Here is a 20,756-nt window from a genome sequence, read left to right as displayed (position 1 = left end):
TTTCAGTCATTTCTATTTCCTCTGCAGAAAGCAGCAAATCTGGTTGACAGCCAGCTGAATGGTGGTGTTTAATGGATTGACTAGTCTATGGATTTCCTTAAAAAAAAAAAAAAAAAAGGAATCTGGTTGACAGCCAGCTGAGTGGTGGTGTTTAATGGATTGACTCGTCTATGGATTTCCTTACAAAAAAAAAAAAAAGCCACCTCCAAACATTTAAATAAATAGAAGCCAGGATTAAATAAATCAGCTTAAAATTACTTTTGAGCCATTCCCAGTTATGTCACATGGAGGAAATGCACCACCAGGGTCCTTTCTTCACTGTTTTTTTCAAATATTAATAAGCAGTGTAATTGCAACATGACTCACTGAGATCTCCTGCCAAGCTGGAGAGACTATCTGCAAGATGCAGGCTTTCTAGAGCGTTGCAAAGGCAGATGTGTGCTTGGGGACTCTTTTGGAAAGGTCTGCATTGTAAGCAGCAGGGGATGGAAAATGGCCAGGCAGTTGCTTGCCTTTGCAAGTCATTCCCTTGCTTGCTCATTCCCTTCCCTCCTCTCTTAACAACCCCTCACACATGGGATTTATTGCAGGATTGGAGTTTGGTGCTCTAAGCATGTAAGGCACAGCATAGCATGTGATTTTTATTCCATGAGGAAGGTCTGGGATGAGAAACCAGCGAGGATCATTTGTAGTTCTGGGCCAGAGGATCCAGCTGATGGCGGAGGCTCTACCAGTGCCTGGGCCAGCTGTGGGCCATGCTGCTGGCCTCCCACCCAAGTGTTAAAATGCTCCAGGGAACAACTTAGAGGGGGATAAGACAACAACAACACCAAAATTGAGATGACTGGAACCAGAGAAGAAGGGTGAAGAAGCAAGACAAGGAAACAGGAAAATGGTGCAGCACCTTGAGAGGTGAGAGATGAAGAACTCAACAGTAGAGCAAGCTGGCTCAGTCTGCTGTCCAATTATCTTTGCTCACTTCCAAGCTGAGTGGTTCCCAGCCAGCCTGATGCCACTGGGCATCTAGTGCAGCCCTGCCAGGCAATGCTGCTGCTGCTGTCCAAGCAGTGGGTGCTGCTAAATGAATATGGATTTGGCAGGGCCAGCTTGGACACAATTCCTCTTGCGTCTTTACAGAGGTTGTTGCAAAGCACCTGAATTCCCACTCAACAAGGTTGTTACCCAGTCCCATGGGTGGTGCCCCATCTGCAGGCAAAAAGGATTCTTAGGAGCTGGCTTTGAAGGATCAACTGTCAGAGATGAAGAACATTTATACATCAGAGAACCCCCAAGACAGCAGGGTTTTCAGCTGGGCAAGTACCTGCAGGCTCTGCATTGGGTCTTCTTCAGTTTGCCCAACAGAATAAAACCCCTCAGTGCCAACACCGGCCAACCCTCACAAAACACCTCAGTCCCACCAAAAAACCCAAAGCCCAGCTAGATGTGGAGACAGTAAGTTTCCAGGATTTTTGCAGACCTACCTCATCCGACTCATCTGAGAGGGTCCGCAGCAAGATGGGGAAGAGGCTGTCGGTGTGTCGGAACATCTGGAAGCAGAAGGATGGCTGGCATCAGTCCTACAGGCCTGGTCATGCCCAGCCACAGGACACTTGCCCTGAGGGAGGCTGCCAAGAGCTTCACCAGCACTTTCCATCTGAGCTGGAGAGCTCTTCTTCCTCAAGCTATGGGGTATCTGGCAGCCAAATCCTTCTCAGAAAAGGCAGATGGACACATATTTGCCAAACTACCAAGACAATTACAATTTGCACTGCTATCAAGGCAATGGAACAGGCTGGGAGCTGACAAGCTCAGTTGAATGCTGAGTCCCCAACTTACCTTACGAGGAGTCTTGATGTACAAGTGGTAAAGCCATTTCAGGACTGCAATTCTGGTCATCATCCCAATGGATGTATCACTAAGGTGGTAGTCCAGCACCTGAACTATTCCATCCAGGTTCAGGGTCACCTGTATCCTCTCACAGCTGTGTGGAAAGAAAAGAAGCTGGTTCAGTGTAACATCCAGCTCATTCCTCCCATGATGAGGAAGTCTACAATACTCCAGAGGCTGCATCAAACAACTCAGCTCAAACCCTCACTAGTGCAACACACTAGATCAGACTGCTAGTCCAGCCAGGCCCTGAACATTTCCAGAAATGGGCCATCCACAACCTTTCTGTGAAAACTATGCCAGTGCCTCACCATCCTGTGAATAAAGAGTTTCTTCCTAACACTGAACCTAAATTTTTCCTAGTTCAAAACTGTTCCCCCTTGTCCTATCTACCTACGTAAATAGTCACTCTCCTTTCTTATAATGCTTTGGAAGCAACAGAAATCTTTGTTGCTTTGAGTGTTACCACTTTTCCCAAAGCAGCTGGTACCTACACATGGGAAGACACCACTCTAAATGAAAATGTTAGCATGGCTGTGTGAGAAACTGGTCCATAGTGCAGGTGCCAGATTTGGGGTTCAAAGATTAGAGATCCATAAAATACACTCAGAATCCACCTCAAGGTTGATCAGCTCAAACAGCTTCAGAGAACATTAACCCATGTGTACTCAAACTCCAACCTGATGAAGGCATCCAGGTTCCACTGATCCCAGTGGGTTTGTGCTGAGAACTGCAGATGGTGCCGTGCCTGGCAGTGAGTTTGGGATGCAGCTCTCTACTACAACCCTGCCTTGAGACCTTCATCTTGCTCCCAAAAGCCATCCCAAAAGATCAGGATAACCCTTCATCATAAACAAGAGATGAGAAGAAGTAATTAGCTTAGCTTGCCTGGACATTGTCTCTGTTAGAAGTTGACAGCTGCTGCACTCTTACCTCTTGGTCTCCCTGTTTTCCTCCCTAATACTGGGACCTGCATTGGGATAGGTGACCCCAACATAGAAGTTGCCATGACATAGCATTGAGAGATGAGAAGAAGTAACTCGCTTAGTTTGCCCGGACATTGTCTCTGTTAGAAGCTGACAGCTGCTGCAGACTCTTACCTCTTGGTCTCCCTGTTTTTCTCCCTAATATTGGGACCTGCACTGGGATAGGTGACCCCAACATAGAAGTTGCCATGATACACCTTTTTATGTCCTGATTGTGATCCTGAAATCTACCTGATGGTTTCCCACCTCCTTGACAGCATGAGTATGGGAAGTATCTGTCACAGGAGACTCATTTAGGGAGAGATAATGGTTTGAACCAAGACGGTTGGAGAAGACCACCAAGGGGAAGCTGCACTCAAGAGCCATGTCACGCCTCTCACACCCAAGCTACTGAATTATTCAAGGCTGGAGCAGGCTCTTGCCGATTTTTCCAGTGTGCACCGAGCCGCCGTGCATCTTGTTTGATAAGAAATCCTAAGGGGCAGATTTCTCACGGTATAATTTGCAAGTAGAGCTGTGGCTTAATAGGATTTGATCTTCCCCAGGACACACGTTGTAAGGGCGAGACGAGGAGGCTGCAGCCCCTCAGAGCCCTGTGGGGATCTGACTGCTTGATCTTCCTCACGTAACAGATGCTGGGGGCTGCAAATTGCATTTCACTTTGATGTTGAAAACAACAGCCGAGGGTGAAATGCTCAGACACACAGAACTGAGGGGAAGGAGGGACCCAGAGCACGATGAGTTTGGGAGAGATGTCCAAGGGAGCAGCATCCCAGTTCATTTAAGCCAGCCTGAATGAACACTGCATTTGGTTTTCCTACAAAACCATCTCCCATGGCAGCTGCACAGCCTGCCATGCTCCCAGTACAGGGCTTCAGATGGAAGAGAATGAAACCTCGGCCCGGTAACACCTCCACACCAAATTTACACATTGCCTGCACATGATGGGGAAAAAGAAACCTCAGGGTAATGCGTGTTTTCAGAAGCAAGAGGCCAAAAGGACAGCACAGAGAATTGGTGCCTGAAGCTGAGCAGTCTGGAGGTGGCTTTGATGGTGTCATATCCCACAAGCTCCATGCTGCTGTGAGATAAGTGGGCAGGATGCAGGGTGTCATGGGTTGCCACAGTACTGCTGTCTGCTGATGCTGGACTTCTAACAGCACAGTAGCAACTTGCTTCTACAAGCAATTTCCAGTCTGGTTTGTGCCAAAATCACTTGTGAAAACCAGTTTTCCATCACTGCTCTTGATGCAGTACCTGAGTAGAGCCTGGGTGGCTCGAGCCAAAACCCACCTGAGAGGACCCCAGGAAGTGGCTGGAGCACCAGGCTGACCTGGAGCCAGGCAGCCCCCAGCCACACTGTGTTCCACTGCCCTGTGGCTCTGCTGGGCTCAGCTCCCACTAGGAGGGATTGCAGCTGGGAAAAGCTCCTCACTGGCTACCCTCTGTCCACAGCTGCTGAGATAAACCTTTTAGGGGGGTTGCTGGTGGAGAAGCAGCTCCTTTACTCAGCACAAAACCCATGCACCACCACAAAAGGAGAGAGGTCTGACGAACATGGGAAATTGGGATAAAAACCTCTCACCAATCCTCTGGGATACAGTGCCACCAGACTGTCATGGGCTACCCCCCTTCCCAGGGGTTATGGCAGCAGCTGAGCACTGCTGCAGCTCCAGAGCTGGGCTCGCAGCTCAGCCTGGCTCTCCCTAATCCCCGGGCAGGAGGGAGCGGGAGCAGCAGCAGTGGCATTGCGTTAATGTGATCCTCCGGGCCGGCCGCGCCGCCTCCCAGCGCCGGCATCTGCGGCAGGGCAGATGTCACATGCAATCACTTCCATCTAACCCACTACCCCAGATTCTCCTCTGGAGGATGAGCGTGGCCCTGGCACCGCCCCCGCTGTTCGCCTGTGACAGAGAGAACATGCTTTTAGGGCAAACTGAGCAATGATGGGGCTGTGCCAGCCTCTCACCTCTGAATACGGGGAGTCTTTGCTCAAGCTCAGTGGTGGGGCAGAAGACCCATCCCACAGCACATCCCCCCATTTCAGAAAGCACCTTTCAGCATGGGAACTGAGCTTACTTTCCCAATACTTTCAACCCACAGCAATGTTTTTCACTCCTTGTCCTTTATCAACCCATTTTCTCACTTCTCCCCTTTCTTCAAGGGCTTCTGCCTTCTCTCTCCTCAGCAGTCACCTCTTCTCTGCCAATGCCTGAGCTGTCATCTTTCTCCTGGCCTCCTGCCTGGCCCAGCTGCTTTCCTGACCCCATTTTCTTACAAGGTTAAGGTCCAGGCCAGGCTCTAGCCTTTAGGCAAGCCCAGCAAAACGGCCTTGCCAAGGGTGGAAATATCCAGGCTCTTTCATTGTGGTCCAAGTCACAAGGGCAGCTCCCATACAGGCTGGCAGCTGTGCTGCTCAACCAGCTCGAGCCAGCGGCCAGGAGGTAAATAGCTCCTCTCTGCTACTGGCCCCACAAGCTGTCACTTTCTTGTCCTTCATTGCTCTCATTTCAGTGCTCTTGGCTTTCTCTGCTTACTGCAGTTTCCAAGATCTCCCAGGGAAGCGATGAGGCCAAGGTCTAGGCAGAGGCATCCAGTCCAACAAGCTGGAGATCACTGTGACAAGGGCTGGGGCAGTGTGCCTGGGGTTCCCCTCCAGCTCAGCCACCCAAGCATGAAGTGGGAGCAGCAAAGGGAAGCCATCTCCTCATTCCAGGCTGGAGAGAAGGACCAAGAAGAGCCATCCTGGACCTAAAGACTGTGCAAAACAAACTGCTGGAGAATGGGATTCCAAGGCAGGCTTGGTGCCTTAGCTCAAAGCAAGCCATCATGCTGCCTCCAGCCAACCATTCTCTGGGTGCTGCAGAGCACCCAACACCATTCCTATTCTCAACCAAGGCTCTGGGCATGGGGGTACAGCAACTTCCAGCATGAGACAAGCAGCAGCTATTTTAGCTTTGTAGGAAGCACTAACTACCACATTTAAAAGCCTGGTTTGATTGCAGGCTCAGGCAGTTCAGCCACGTGGCAGTCACTTGCCCTTTCTGCAGAGCAACACACAGCTTTACATGTCCATGACATGTACATGACAACCACCTAAGGCATGAAGGCTTCCTTGCCTCAGGAAGTATCACAAAGGTTCTTCTTGGAGATTTCATGTCCCTTATCTAGTTTGGTGAGGGACTGTGATCCCATCAACCTTGTCCCCTCATGCAGACAGCCTAAGACTGACAGCTTCCAGCTGTGCCTGACCCTCTGCCCAGTAGCACCATCAGGAAGTTGTCTCAAACTGTCCAGGTTTCGTTTTGAAACACCAATGCAGTTACAAGAGCCTAAAAGGCACTTTCCAGCTGTTTTGGTCCACTGACGCAGGACAGACATCTGGATCTTCTCCTGTGGCAGCTCAGACCAACGGAAGGAAGCCCAGGCTCTGCTCCAGCAGCCATGCTTCCACCTCCCCTTCCTGATCCAGGCTTACACCAGCTAACACAGCAGCAGCATGCTCAGCCAGGCCATGAGAAGGATCCAGTGCCTTTGAAACGTGGTTCTGGTCCACTTCCAGTGACACTTTTTGCAGAAGCTAAAGTAGGGCCCCTCATCTGGATGGGGAACCCCAAAACCTCTCCAGCCCTGCATAGCCAGGCTCTCCCAGCAGCCAGATGCTGTCTTGGCACAGACACAGTCTCCATCTCTTAGTGGATGCCACCAGGAAACTCCCTCCAAGTAAAGCTGGCAAATACTTGGGAAGAATTTTGGAGCACGTTTTAGGAGCAAGGGTGGTTGCATGTGTCAGTTTGTGACCACAGGAATGTGCCCATCATCCATGTATTGAGCAGTTCATCCTTCTTGGATGGCATCTTTCCAGAACATGGCCCTCTGCAGACACCAGGCCGTGATCTCCTCTGCCCCAACTGACCAAGGTCCTCCCTTCCCTGCTGCAGCAGCACTGTCCCTCTGCAGGCAGCTGGGGAGGGCAGGGGAAGGGGGCGTGAGAGCTGCATGCCTGGCGCTCGGCCATGCTCCCTCACTCGATCGCTGGGGGAAGCTGAGGGGAGGGGGGGAACGGGGGATGAACAAAAACAGAAGCAGAGTGACTTCATCTTAAAAGGCAGCTGCAACTTCCTCTGTTTGCAGGCTTTCCAGCTTTTCCCAGCAACACAACGGGCTTCCCGTGGTCCTGCCTTGACACCCAGTGGGCATTCAGCGTGCCGGCAGCTGCCGCTCTCCGGTGTGAATTATGGCTGCTAAGGGCCATGTGTGCCAGCTCCCGCCTTCCTCCGGCTCCAGCGCCAAGCCAGGCAGCCTGAGCAATGCATGGAGCACAGGCAGATGTCCAGGGCTCCTGTCAGCCATGTACAGCCCTCCCCCAATCCTGTGTCAGTCCCCAAAACAGAAGCAGTGGTGAAAATGTTTCAGGTCCCGACACTGGACCAGCAGAGAGGTCACAAGGGCAGGTAAACCCCATGGTAAAGACTGGAGTCTCCTGTTGAAAAGGGCAAAGGAGGGCTCACCAAAAAGTCCCTCTGCACAATCAGGGCTCTTAAAGATATGGAGGGTCTTGCCTTCTGTCCTAGATGGTTTTCCCTGGTGGTTGAGTTGCTGACAGAACGTTTCAGTTGAGCAGCTGTTCTCCTTCCGGCTCTCAGTGACACTGGGACAAGTCATCCCAGCTCTCCCTGCTTCTCACCCTCTTCAATTTTCATTCCCCCTCTCCCTCATGTACAAGATCTTCAGGACAGAGCCATGGCTATAACTTGTCCTCTTGACTCAATGCCTCTTCCTTTTCCTTCCCCACCCAGCTCCCCATTTCAGCCCTATGCATACCCACTTCTGCACTTGCTAAACTTCAAGGGCCTAGCAGGGTCAGGACACACCAACCACAAAAAAGCCAGGGAAAATCGTTTAACCACCATAAACCAACATTCAGGTGCCAATGAAATTACCTGTACTTCCAAGAGAGAAAAAAAAATTAAGGGCATCATTAAGACCAAAGAGTAGCTGGGCTGTGCAGAAATGCAAAAAAGGAACAGAGAGTACAGACCATCAACTTGAAAAGCTGATGCTTGCACTGCTCTGGGATGTATTGTGATGGGCATCACGCTGGTAGGATGCAGCTAAAGCAAGGCAATCCTATTTTAGGGATCACAACAACAAATAAAAATAAGCATCAGCACAATTAAAGTGTTGGAAATCACTACCTCTGAGTAAAGAAACTGCAGACAGCAGGAGGAAAGGAAAGCTATTAGAACAGATGGATCTGTCCCCCAGTTCAGATAGCTGGATGGGAAGAAAGGTATTTGCAGGAGAGATCGTGCTGGGCACAGAACTGGTACAGGGCTGACAAATGCCACAAAAGGATGGCAGGTGGCCAAGAGCTGTGCAGCCCCAGGTCCAGCCCCACAGGCCTGGGCTCTGGTAGGCTGCCAAGACAGCAGCATGGAACAGGGGCAGTCTCTTCAGGGAAGAAACACCTCAGTTCAGCATACAGTCAAGACATTTTGGTGCAAATACATCAGAGTGAAGCAGTCAGCTCCTAGAGCATCCCCAGTCATCCACCCTCCTGGGACCCAAGAGACCCCAGCTGCCCCCCAGCCAGCCCAGCCCCTGCCAGTCATTATCTGTACCCCAAGAAGCCTTCCCTTCTTCTCAAGCCCCTCTGAAGTAACAAACAGACCCTACCTGCTTACTGTGAAGACACCACTGTTGCTGGAGTCACCAGATGCATCCAGAGAACCTGGGGGCAGAAAAATAGGAGACACAGCTAATGATGGGTGTTGATGGGGAAGATACACAGCAGGACTGGGAGGCTGGAGAGCTGCATGACCTTCTGCAAAGACATCACCAGTCATTGTCTGAGGGTCCAGGGACCCAAGGGATCCTGCCTGCAGTGAGCATTTTACTCTTCTTTTCAAGACCCTCTCTGCTGCCAGACAAGCTGGTACAGAACTGCACTTACCAGCAAAATGCAGATATGCACAGCTTCAGACCACTGCCCCAAACTGGGTCCCCTTCTCTGTGACAGAGACCCAGACACATCCTGCTGATGGTTTCAACCATTCTCAAAGAAGTAGCTCAGAACTGCAGGGCTGCCTTTGACCCTCTTGATTTCAAATCCTAGATATACCACATGCACAGTGAAGGCAGACCCCAAATCAGGACATCTCCACTTGGCCATAGCCTGACTCCAGGTAAAAGCTAAGTGACTCAAACAGCTTTTCAACCTCTGCTCCATGTTAAAACTGGGTCTCACAAGCACGGTGACAAAGCATTACAAGATGAACTTGACTCTTTGTGCCCCCTTGTGCCAACAGCCTCTACTCACACAAGCAACATCACCACATCAGCACACCCAAGGAACAGAGCTGAGTTTCTCATAGAAAGGCATCACAATTTTATCTGATCCTGACTGCTTCAACGTGCAATTTGACACCAAAGGGGCTGAGAAAAAAAGCAATTAAGCTTTCCGTTGACATTTTAAAGCTCTTCTGTGATAGATTTTAATACAAGATATACAATACTGCTGTGCTATGGCAGTAAATTTTTCTGCTTTATCTCTTCTAGTAAAAAAAAAACTGTACAGAGTTAGGTAATGAAAGCTGTTGAACCTTTATTGAAGACTAAGATGCTTATTTAGACTGATATTTTGAGGTGCCTGGGTCCACATTACGGATAAAAACCCCAAAAAAATAGAGAAAAAAGCATGTTGCATTGGCCGGGAATCGAACCCGGGCCTCCCGCGTGGCAGGCGAGAATTCTACCACTGAACCACCAATGCTGCGCTGTGCGCTGCCCCGCGCGCCTGCGGCGTGCTCCTGCCACCCCAGCTGCTGCCCACGCCCCACTGCCACCGCCCCCTGCCCCGCAGCTCCCCCAGCAGCTCCCAGCTTCCCCGCCTCCCACTGCTGCTGTCGGACAAGGAAATCCTTCAGTCTTCATCCCATCCCGCTGCTCCCCCTCACGGCAGGATTTTCCAAAAGCCACTGGTGAGGGTGTTACAGGAGAGCACTGGGCTGAAGGTGCAGCTTTAGAAGAACTCAGATAAGCCTTTGTGATTTAAACATTAACACATTTCACACACCTGGACAACAAAGATGTGTTGTGCCACAAGAAATGTTTAGTCATGTTAGGACAGCAGCATCCAAGGGACATTGGATGGGGGCTAACACCACTGCTGCTCCCAAGCATTGATTCACGGGCACCACTTAGTTTCTTTTCACTTGAACCCTCCTTCAGGTCTCCCATCCCATTTGCAAACTTTTGCCTTTTATGTTCTGGAAATTTTAGGACTGGGACAATACCTGCAAGATGGTCTGGAGAGCACCATGAATCTGGAAAGAATCCAAAATTCTTCTCCTTTCTCTTCTCTACCCTTCCCCACCACACATAAGCTCCATGAATGTGTTGATGCTCTCCCAGGACTAACACAGCTCTCTGAGCTCTTCTTTGGGTGATGATGCCTGCTCCCAAACTAGAAATTACCTTTTTCAGGTCAACTTGATGACTAAGATGAAGGGGAGCATGGTGAGAGGATGGGGATGCTCACCAGGGCACACAGCAATGCAGCACCACTTGGGCTCTACGTCAGACTCACATGCAGCTTGCAACAAGCATGTCTGTCTCACCAGAGGATCATCTGTGCAACATGTTTCCTAATAAAGCACAGAGCCCCCATGTACTCTTAGCTGCTTCAGGACACCAAACCAACCCAAGAGCTTCTCTTGAGAACATTCCCTTGACCTTCCTTACACCTCCACTGGTCCAGACCAACTGGGACTCACCGGTGGTCACTGCCTCTGGCCTGGAGAGGGACTCCTCCGAGGTGGGCTCTGCTGGTATGGTCACTGATGGCTTGGCCTCATCCATTTCATCATCCTCTGGGATGACCAGCTTCATCAGGCTCTGGTTGCACACATTTGCCACCTCCTTGATGTCTGAGTGAAGGCAGTGTAAGGAACATGCAGTCCCACACATGGGCAGGTGCTGGCCATGGAGAAGCCACTGCAGCCCCACCAGAGCTGCCCCAGCCCAGCTACTGAAGCCCCCTCACATCCAAAGGGCCAGTGTGGGTGCTAGCACTTGGTGGGAGAACTTTTCCTGCACCACAAGGGCAGGACAGAGGCACTGGAACGGGCATTTCCCTGCAGGATGCTGTAGCAGGAATGGAAGGGGAGCAGCTCTGAGCTACAAGGATACTCTTCTTGCGGTCGTCGTAGGACAGACACGGCAGGACAGCGGTCAGGATCCCTGAGGAGTAGGGCAGCATCACCCGGCCAGCCAGCTGGATGAACTCCCGCATCCAGCACATGGCTGTCAGCTGGATCAGGTCATCTGGAAGACACGAGACAAAGGTGAGGGAAAGGGCATCACAGGCTCCACAGGCCAAGGACCACCTGCAAACAAGGAGCTGCCTCTGCTCCATCCCGGGAGAAGCTCATCTGAGACAATTTAGTCCCAGAGGAGATCAGTGAGACCTGAATTTCCAGTAAGCTTGAGATGAAACACAATCATCAGGTTTCAGTTAACCCAGTTCAACCATAATGCAGGTTTCTTCATTTACAAGTATTCTGTCAAGCTTCCCAATGACATTTCTTCAGTCACACCCACTGCAGCTGTGTGTCTGGGTCTACCATTATTCATAGAGGTGGGGTTTTAACAACCTCCCTAAATTCTGGAAAAGGCACCATTGCCATGGCACTCTGTTGATGCAAGGCCAGATTTTAAGCTTAAACAGTGTAAATTAATTGGAGTTAGTTTAATCAAGAGCAACCAATCTAACTCCCAAGAAACCCACTCCCATTCAGCAGCATTTACAGAATGCAATGAGCAAAACTTGGGAACAAGATCCTTCTCAGGAAACACATCCAGCTGCAGCTGTAACCTTCTGCCTACACAGCAGACCCATGGCAGCCGTAGTGCAGCACTGGCACAGAGCCCACACACATCCTTGACACTCTGACCTATGCACCAAGTGCCACCAGAGGTTACAGTAAGACCTTAAGGAGATCCTTCTAGAAGTGCTGGATATCCACAGGTGCCAAATATTTTTTTAGACTACTCCATCTTGGAGGATGCCAGACCTGTGTTGTGTTTGGGGGATCTGCAGTATGAAAGCAGCTGTGCCAACTACAGGAGAGCTGCCTGTTCCCTCCTTCCAGTAGGATTTTCATGAACAATGACAAAAAAAAAGGTGAGCAGCTGAGCTGGTGAACAGCCAGCTAGAAAACTCCTGGACTGAATCTATAGTTGGCACCACAAACCAGGAGGCTGGCTACTGCCTGGTCCTGTGCACTCACCTGCTGCCTGACAGTGGATCACCAGGATATTGGCCATTTCTGCAAACTTCACACTGGAGGGATTCTTCTTGATCTCCTTGAGGAATTCCCCAAGAGCCACCTCACACCTGTGGAGAGGCAGAGCAGCTGGTCAGTGCTCCATCACCTTAGACAGAGCAATTAGGGAGAACTTATGGAGACTGTCTTCTCCAGGTGCACGTGGAGAGATGCTGGGGGCACAGCAGAAGTGTCTTTGCACAGAGGCAGGAAAGATGAGGCTGACAAGCTCACCCTGCCCCACAGCAGAGACTGCACACAGGTGCAAGGACAGAGGTGATGGCAGCACAGAGCCCCCCACAGCTTCCACAACTCCCCCACAGCCACCCAGGTTCTGTGGACATGGAGCTGCCTGGGATGAGGAGCAGTGGGGCAGGTGGTACCCAAAGCTTTCAGTGCTTGCTCCTTGACATGTGGATGCTGGAAAAAAAGAGATAGGGAGGATCCAGAAAGGCTCTGCAGCATGATATACCCAGGCCAGTCTCACCACTTATGCCCTACAAAACCAGTCCAGCCACTCTCTCCCAGCACAAAATGCCAAGATCCTTTGACTTCCATGAGAACACGCAGACATTCCTGCGCTTCAAAATGCCTCTGTCTTGGGACCAGCAGTGTATCTGTGCAGCAAGCTCCCAATCCTTACTTCTCTTCTCCAGTCAGGAGATGCTGGGCTGGAGCTCTGCCTTGCCAAGAAAGTTTCTCATGCTGCAAGTTTCTTCAGAGAGCTCATGCCCATCCTAGAACCACACATGAGCCTCTGTGGCTCTGAAGTCACGTGCTGGGAAGGCAACAACTCAACCAAGCCAAAACAGCAGTTTGTCCCCCAGTTCAGAGAATGGCATCCTCCTTGACCACGGGACAGGGGAGAGACCCTTGCCAAGGACACTTTGATCCACTGCCCAAGCCAATTTGTCTCCCACCACACACATGGAGCTTCACTGCAGTTACACACAGGAGTTGAAAATTAACAGAAAAAGTGATGGGTGAACAGCGAACATGACACAGTCCTTGCAACCAGCCAGCCTCCACACTCACATTTTCCGTATCTCCTTGCTGTTGTCTCCCAGGATCTGGAAGAGTCCATCTAGGATTTCTGGAAGGTAATCCAAGAGGTTGATATCAGGCACGGACTCTAAGACCAGGATCTAGATCAGGGAGGAATATGAAAGAAGAGGTGAGTTTTCAAGACACCGACTAACATCACCAGCCCAAATCTGACAGGATACTGAGGAATTCAGAGCTGAGCTGTGTGGGGTAGGGGGAAGGAAAAAGGGACACTGTGGAGTTGCTCATCTTGGGAAGCAGCTGAACTAGCATAGCAAGCAAGCAATCGGCCTGCAGCAGTGCTACATTTCCAATCACAACTCTGCTAAACAAAGCAGGGATCAGGAATGACTGCCAAGACACATCCAGGCAGACCTGGGGTGGCAACAGTATGGCTGAGAGGGGGATCACAGAGGAACACATCTCCCCAGACTTCAGCCAAGCACCAAGAGCTCCTGCTTTGCACAGAAAGGAGAGAACAAGTGGAGATCCCTTGACTCCTGGAGAGCAACATCACTCCATCACCTCTGCATGATGGAAAGCAGCCTAGCAGTATCCCTTGGGAGACTGTAACCTCCAGAGCACAGAGTCCATTTATACAAGCAACACTTTGAGTGTACTTTCTAACTTGATGTGCCATGTCCTGAACAGGCTGGCAGAAGTGCACTGCCATGTCCCTGCCACTGCAACAACAAGATGACAGGAGCAGGCCTTTTAAAGAAGCAGGTAAAAAACTCTGCTGCCTTAAAAACCTGCCCAAATAAATCCAGGTGCCTGAGCTCACACATCGCTGTGGATATCTGCAGCTTGCTTGGACATGGGAAACTGATGGGACACAGTGCCCTGGAGTTCAGAGTGGCAGGCACACACAGCACCCTGTGTACCTACCCAGGATATGATGAACTGGCGGGCATACTGGTTGTTGGAGTAAATCCTCTCCCGCAGCAGTGGGATGAAGCCTACCAGGTCGAACTGGTTGCTCTCTGTCACGATATCCTGCAGAGCCCAAGCAGAGGGTGTTAGAATGACTGCCAGCACGCAGCATGCAGCAACCCTAACCCAGCCTTTTTAAGCCATGTGACAGGAAAAAGATGACAAGCATGAGTCTGCAGGTCAGGAGACCTGGGAAGAAGGAATCATGCAGTTTTATCCAGGCAATGAGCTGGCAATCCCCCTCACGCAGAGACTAATGCTGAGCACGACCCAGAGAAGAATGCTCCTGCTTGCTGCGTGCCAGCCTGGCTGAACAGGAAGATGGGAAGCTTCTCTGATTCATGTCTCAGTGCTGTGCTGCACACATGAGCAAGCACTTCTGATGCAGCCACGTGGACTGGGGTGGGAGAGTCCCCTGACTTCCCTTTACAGCTCTTGCCACATGCTTGGTAGATTTTGCTGCATGGCTGAGTTCCTGGCCTTGGTGCAGTGGAGCAGATCTCCCAACAGGAAGGCTTGCAGGAGCAGACTGCTGTGATAACAAGGAGCAAGGGCAGGACCTGGTACCAGCTCACCTCTGAACAGCAGCAGAAAAGGAACTGGGAGGTCTGTGGCAGTAAAAGCCCATCAGCAGCCAGAACAGGAACGGGAACCAAGCCCACATCCTGAAGTAGCAGCAGAAACTCCACTCACGTTATGACTCCCTTAGGCAAGGGATGGAGAGCAGAGGAACAGCCCTCCTGCTGCCGGGCACAACACTGCAACCCTCAGACTCAAATCTTGCTTCCACCAGCTCCCATGAGCTGAATGCAGACATGGCACTGCGTTAACCCACCAGCTCCTCCACCCAGCTGCCTGAGAAGGCCACCGGAGCCTTGATCGAAGAGGCTGCAGTCAGTGACAAAATAAAATAAAATGTTTTACAGCAGCCACAGGACTGAGGTGGGATGGCTTTAGCAGCTGCAGCCCTGGGAACTGATGTGTTCCCAGCCAGGACATGGCACTTGCATCCCAGCTTGCACCAAGGACTCTTGGAGAGCAAAAATACCTTGAGGAGGCGATCAAGGAGCTCAGAGCCACTTTTGACATTTGGGTCAGGATCAGCAGCCAGCTGTGAAAGACAGAAACAAAGAAACATTGCAACACTGGGTCCCAGGCCTGCCCCCTGCTCTGCAGCACAGATCCCAGTAGGCTCACAGGACTGTTACTCTCCTTTGACAATACAAGGAGAGACATACTGAAGTCCCTTTATCTTCAACTTCTTATTAGTCTCCAAAAAATTCTCCTGAGAGACTTCCTAAGAGGGAGATCAAGCACATCACCTCCCCAAGCTATGCAGGTTTTCATGGGCCAGCAGTCACACTCTCCAAGAACAGAGAAATGCAGGTGACCATGAAAATCTGCAAAGGCAAACACACACAGACAAAGTTTTGACACTACAGACCAAACAAAGCCAAAGTGCTGCAGAGCCACTTTACCTGCAGCAGCCCTCTCAGGCTCATTTTCTAACACAATTCAACAAGGAGCAGGAGAATACATCCTGAAGGTGAGGACAGACAACAAGGTATCTTACAATCAACTTCATACCCACAGTATTAGTGGCTACTGTGTAGAAACTGCTCATTTTGCTGATCCTTGTGGGTCCCTTCCAACTCAGAATATTCTGTGATTCTGTCCTTCAGACCTGTCTGGGTCAAAGTAAACCAGTTTGCTTGGAAAGAAAACCTTGGACAACTTGGTTTGACTTGGAGATGATGACGACTAGTCCTCAAAATGCACACAGGGGTTAAGAGGAAGCTTCTTACCTTGCTGAGGCCATCAAAGAGCACATTGAAGTGTGGGAGGACAGAGCCCCTGGCCACCTTGACAATGTTGTAGAGAGCCTCACAGGCGTAGTACCGCAGTCGACTGTCAGCATCATTGAAACACGTCAGCACTGGCTCAATCAGCTCCTTCAGGTACAGCCCAGAGTCCTGGGGGCACGAGGAGACTGCTTAGCTAAGGACCATGCCACAGAGAGTGGGAAGAGATTGTGCTGCCCTGGGCATACTCAGGCCTGTGATGGCTTTAGTGCACCTATGCTGGGCAGGATTTACTAATGAATTTTGAGTTTTATTACTGAATTTTGTTATTCAGGTACACTGAGAGCAGCAGGTTTGCTGGGCATCTGCCTCATCTCCTGCCTGCAGGGCAGAGGGAGCCACAGATGGATTTCTGTGTGGGCCAGTGTCAGCAGTGCACAGCAGGAGATGGAAGAACTGCAACTCTGGTCAGCTCTTTTAACACAAACTAGTACCCAACCTGCTGAGTCGAGTCCTACTGCTGGAAACTGAAGAGGGACAGAAGCCTTTAACCACACCTAGGCAGCTGCCAAGATGTAACCCAGGCCAGAAAGTGCTCCTGGGCCCAGAGGGTGTGTGGCTGGGTGTGCTGGGGAAACTCCAACACAAGGCTGCTGTAGGCTGCAATGCAGGGAGGGAGCTGGGGAGCTGCAGGGCCACCAGCCTGACTCTTCCTATCACACAAGAGGAGCTGCTGCTCTCTCACCACAACCTGCACAAGCCCAAAACCCCACCATACCTACCTTGCCCAGGGCAATGGAGCAAGCAGCGAGGCCAATGAGTCCTCCTTTGCGGCTGTGGGGGTGCTGGGAGAGCGCAAACTCCTGCGACAGGATCTGGATCACGTGTTTGATCTGGGATGTGTTGTTCTGAGCCACAAACTCTCGCACCAGCCTGGGGAGAGGACAGGGAGGCACACAGGGAGGTTTAGGGTCTGGCTGATACAAACATTGAGGGGCTTGGTGATGGAGACAGGGACTTTCAGCCACAACAAGCACCCGAGAAAGCAGTACTGAAATGGGGAATCCTTAAGGAACCCAAAAGTGAAACCAGTGCTCTCCCCTCCTCTCTGCTCACAGCCACCAGCAGCTCCCTGACCTCCTGCTGCTCCAGCCTGCAGCCTCAGACACTGTTCATAAACTTTCAGCCCATGATGTGCTCTCAGGGGCCAACCCAGTGCAGCTGTGTGCTTGCAGAGAAGTTACCAGGTCTTCAAACACCCTCTCCAACACCACAGGTTATCAGGGTCATTTACCCCCAGCATGGCACAGGATGGGAACTCAGCACGCACCCAGCTGGTGGCTTGACAGGGAATTGCTGCCCACCAGGCCTACACACAGTGCCATGGTTTTGAACCGTTCCAGCCACCCATACAGTGCTTTAGTTAATATCCCATATATATAACTTTACTACCAACAGTATATTTCAATATATTCTTAAACAATATTTAACAAAAAGCCAACAGTTTCCATATACAATACCTGCTTCTCCCCAGGCACTTGCAGCTGTGGATGAAGAGACCCATATCCCTGCTCCTGCCTACAGAACTGCTTCCAAGTCCCAGCTTGCCCACCCAGCCCTTCAGCCTCAGCTCCTGTTGGCAGAGCTCTTTGCCAGGCAGGGAGGCGCAGGCAGCTGTGCAGGCAGGGGGGCACAGGCAGCTGTGCAGGCAGCTGTGCAGGCAGCAGGAGCATTGGTGGTTCAGTGGTAGAATTCTCGCCTGCCACGCGGGAGGCCCGGGTTCGATTCCCGGCCAATGCAGTGCTCTTTTCCTCCTTTTTGCTTCCATTTCTATCCATAATGCAGATTCAGGCACCTCGAAAACTGCCTAAATAATCATCTTTACCTTAACTGCCAAAAAAGGTGCAAAAGCTTTCACCGGTTAACTCCACAGAGGGTTTCTTTGGCACTAAATGAATCTCACATTCCTAAACAGGTCCACTGGCCAGTCTTGCACTTTATAATCCAGGAAAACCATTACCGAAGATGTTTATGAACTTTCCTCTCCAAAATTACAAACACCAGCTCTGCTCTCATCTCACTCTGTGCAAAGCAGCTGCTCCCTTTTACCCTGGGGATACCAGGCAGTCCCTCCCTAGTCCAAAGCCAAGTTCTCCAACAGTTACAGCCTGATCCACATTCACAGACTGCTTTAGGGATAATGGCTCCATTTCCAGTCCTGCTCCCAGAAGAGAAACACACTGAGCTTGAGCAAGACAGACCGTGGGGGTTATCATTTTACTACGTTTTACAGATGCAGCTTTGTTTAAACATGAGTAAGTTTACAGACTTACTTCATGAGTTTAAAGCACTCAAGATTTAATTAATGAGGCAAAAAGTGCAGCATCAGAGCCTGAAAGCATCAGGAGCTGTTCCTGCATTATCAGCTGAAGGAGGAGGTGGTTCCTGAGTAAAGAGACAGCAAGTCTCTCCTGGCTTGATGCCATGGACATGGAAATGATGCTGCTGGGGCCATTCTGTGATGGGTTTTAGATGAACTAAACCTGTGAAATCTGTAGAAAAGGTTGGTTCTTGCCTTTTTCGTCCTCACACTCTTCCCAAGTTGTACTTCCAGCTTGATCAGATGAACTGCCTGACCCCAAAGCAGACTTTGGTTGGTGTAAGGCCAGCATAAACCCTTAATCCTGGGGCAGAGTAAGCTGGAGGAGAGCTGCTTGGATAAGGCACAGAGTATCACCCCTCACAATGCAGCAGAGAAGTTACTCAAGTGCTCCTGAGGCTGGAGTTATGAGGACACTGCAAGAATCCCATCCTGCAACACTGCAATCCACCCACAGCAAATTACTCCTATAACAAAGAGAGAAAATGAGAGAAAACTAAACACACCAAACAGCAGAAGGGGCTCGCTGGGTTGGGTTTGAACCAGAGCACACACTGCCCTTGTCCAGGGTGCCATTTTTCTCTGCTGACCTCTCACACAGCACCCTCCGTGTTCCAGGCAGGCAGTTCCCACACCACATCCCCCACTGAACTCTCAGCACAGCAACTCCATCCTCACCTCACCGACTGCCCCGACTGCCTGACTGCTCCCCTTGCAGGCTCACCATGGCCACATCTCCCACCCAAAACTCACCCACCAGTTTGGACCATCGCCCCCAGCCCTGTGCTGGGCTGCACCCTGAAGCGATGTTTCAGATCTCCTGCAGGAGCTGAGCTTTCAAGCACTGCCCAGGGAGGACACAGCCCTTCCCAGGGAAAGCTGTGGCCAAGCATAGCACACAGACCAGCACAGTGAGGGTGAAAAGACAGGCAGGGAACACACACAAGCAACAGCAGAGTCGGCACCCAGACCACAGTGAGGGTGAAAAGACAGGCAGGGAACACACACAAGCAACAGCAGAGTGGCACAGCCACAGCAGAAGGTGCCTGCAGACTTTGCCTGGCATGCTCCTTTAAAAGGAAGGCCCCAGATCTGCTGGAACAGCAGCTGAGCAGGAAGAACCAAGGGCAACACCCCATGGCCAGGGGCAATAGCAACACTTCCCAGCTCTGTAGCCAGGATCCAGCACGGGACACGTCTGGGTGAGCCCTTGGGTGAGAGGCGCAGGACTCCGGCCGTGCCGCTGCAGAGCAAGCAGGACATTTCCAGGGAATTCCTACAGGGATGCCACTCACGTATTCACCCCGCACGGGGCTGTGCAACTGCAGCGGGCACCCAGGGCAGAATGAGCCCTCTGCCAGGGGCTGCTGGGACGCGCCCCGAGCCAGCGGGTCCCCCCCGGTACCCGGGAGCTGGCACACTCGGGGATGCGCTCCGGTACCGGCGGGACGGGGCTGGCAGACAGGGAGCAGCTCTGGGACAGATGCCTCCTGCCCGAGCACCGCCCGCGGCGCTGTCCCCGGCAGGGTCACCGCGTCACCTCAGCCCCTTCCCGGGGCCGCCGGGCCCGCAGGGTGCCGGGCCAGCCCCGGTACCCGGAGGTGAGCGCCATGCCCGCAGTGCCCGGCTCCACCGGGCCGCTCCCTCCCGCACGGCTGGACCCGCCCCAAGCATCACGGGCCACCCCGGGGCCGCAGGGAGCCCCAGCACCGCCACACCTCTCCCCGCGCTTCCCGGGACACCGGGCCGGGCTCCCTGACCCCAGCACCGGCACCGCCCCCATTCCCGCTGCCCTCCCGGTTCCCCGCAGGCTCCCGCCGCTCACTTCTCTATCTCCAGGGCCGCCACCTTCCTCTTCTCGTAGAGTTTGTCGGTGAGCGCCCGCACCACGCCGGGCGTCAGCGGCGACAGGTCCCGCTCCGCGTTCATGGCCCCGCCGCCGCCACCGGCGGCCACGTGACCCCGCCCGCCAGGCGCGCGCGTGACCCCGCCCCGCCGCACAGCGCCCCCGCGCGGCGCGGAGACGCGCGGCACCCCCGGCTCATTAGCCGCCGGCTCATTAACAGGAGCGTCATTAGCGAGAGACGCCTTCGCCCGGGCAGCCCGAGCGGGCACGGGCCGGTCCTGGCCACAGGCTGATGTCTAAAGGGATTTAGCAGCACTTAATCACTGATTAATTTAACATTTACAAAGTGATTCGACAGACTTTGCTGTAACCGTAAGTCAATTAAGTGTTTACATTAAACTCATGCACTCACCGGTAGATGTTAGTCAGTATACCCAGTTATACCTATTAAAAATTGCCCTGAAGTGCCAGTGAAATATCTGGATCGAATGCCCTGGTGTTGCTCAGCAGGTGAGGGTTGAGCCTCGAGGTGCTGGGCATTGGTGCAGG

At 51.9% G+C, this 20,756-nt stretch overlaps 1 protein-coding gene and 2 non-coding genes across 5 annotated transcripts in view; 1 reads left to right on the top strand and 2 right to left on the bottom strand.

The window, feature by feature from the left end:
- The window catches only part of VAC14 (VAC14 component of PIKFYVE complex), a 59,419-nt gene extending 39,092 nt beyond the window's left edge, over nucleotides 1–20,327 (bottom strand). For all 3 annotated transcript variants that reach the window (XR_005628908.1, XR_005628907.1, XM_039721368.1), the window contains exons 1-12: nucleotides 20,187–20,327; nucleotides 16,764–16,914; nucleotides 15,985–16,152; nucleotides 15,228–15,290; nucleotides 14,135–14,242; nucleotides 13,238–13,347; nucleotides 12,167–12,273; nucleotides 11,067–11,201; nucleotides 10,652–10,804; nucleotides 8,553–8,607; nucleotides 1,837–1,981; nucleotides 1,482–1,547 (exon numbers count right to left, since the gene is read on the bottom strand). Coding sequence is in view for 1 of the 3 variants with exons in the window: in XM_039721368.1 (XP_039577302.1) it covers nucleotides 1,482–1,547; nucleotides 1,837–1,981; nucleotides 8,553–8,607; nucleotides 10,652–10,804; nucleotides 11,067–11,201; nucleotides 12,167–12,273; nucleotides 13,238–13,347; nucleotides 14,135–14,242; nucleotides 15,228–15,290; nucleotides 15,985–16,152; nucleotides 16,764–16,914; nucleotides 20,187–20,290 (1,365 nt within the window). In the remaining 2 variants the exon portion in view is untranslated. The remainder of the gene's footprint in view (nucleotides 1–1,481; nucleotides 1,548–1,836; nucleotides 1,982–8,552; nucleotides 8,608–10,651; nucleotides 10,805–11,066; nucleotides 11,202–12,166; nucleotides 12,274–13,237; nucleotides 13,348–14,134; nucleotides 14,243–15,227; nucleotides 15,291–15,984; nucleotides 16,153–16,763; nucleotides 16,915–20,186) is intronic.
- Nucleotides 9,578–9,648, bottom strand: TRNAG-GCC. Its single transcript has one exon. It is a non-coding gene; the product is annotated as a tRNA-Gly (tRNA).
- Nucleotides 17,711–17,781, top strand: TRNAG-GCC. Its single transcript has one exon. It is a non-coding gene; the product is annotated as a tRNA-Gly (tRNA).
- Nucleotides 20,328–20,756: the final 429 nt, after the last annotated feature.

Source organism: Passer montanus, unplaced genomic scaffold (assembly GCF_014805655.1).
Source record: "Passer montanus isolate IOZ18808 unplaced genomic scaffold, ASM1480565v1 scaffold45, whole genome shotgun sequence".
In the NCBI taxonomy this organism is placed as follows: Eukaryota; Metazoa; Chordata; class Aves; order Passeriformes; family Passeridae; genus Passer; species Passer montanus.
Note: the sequence above shows the minus strand (reverse complement) of the source record. Positions and strands in the feature narration are given on the sequence as shown.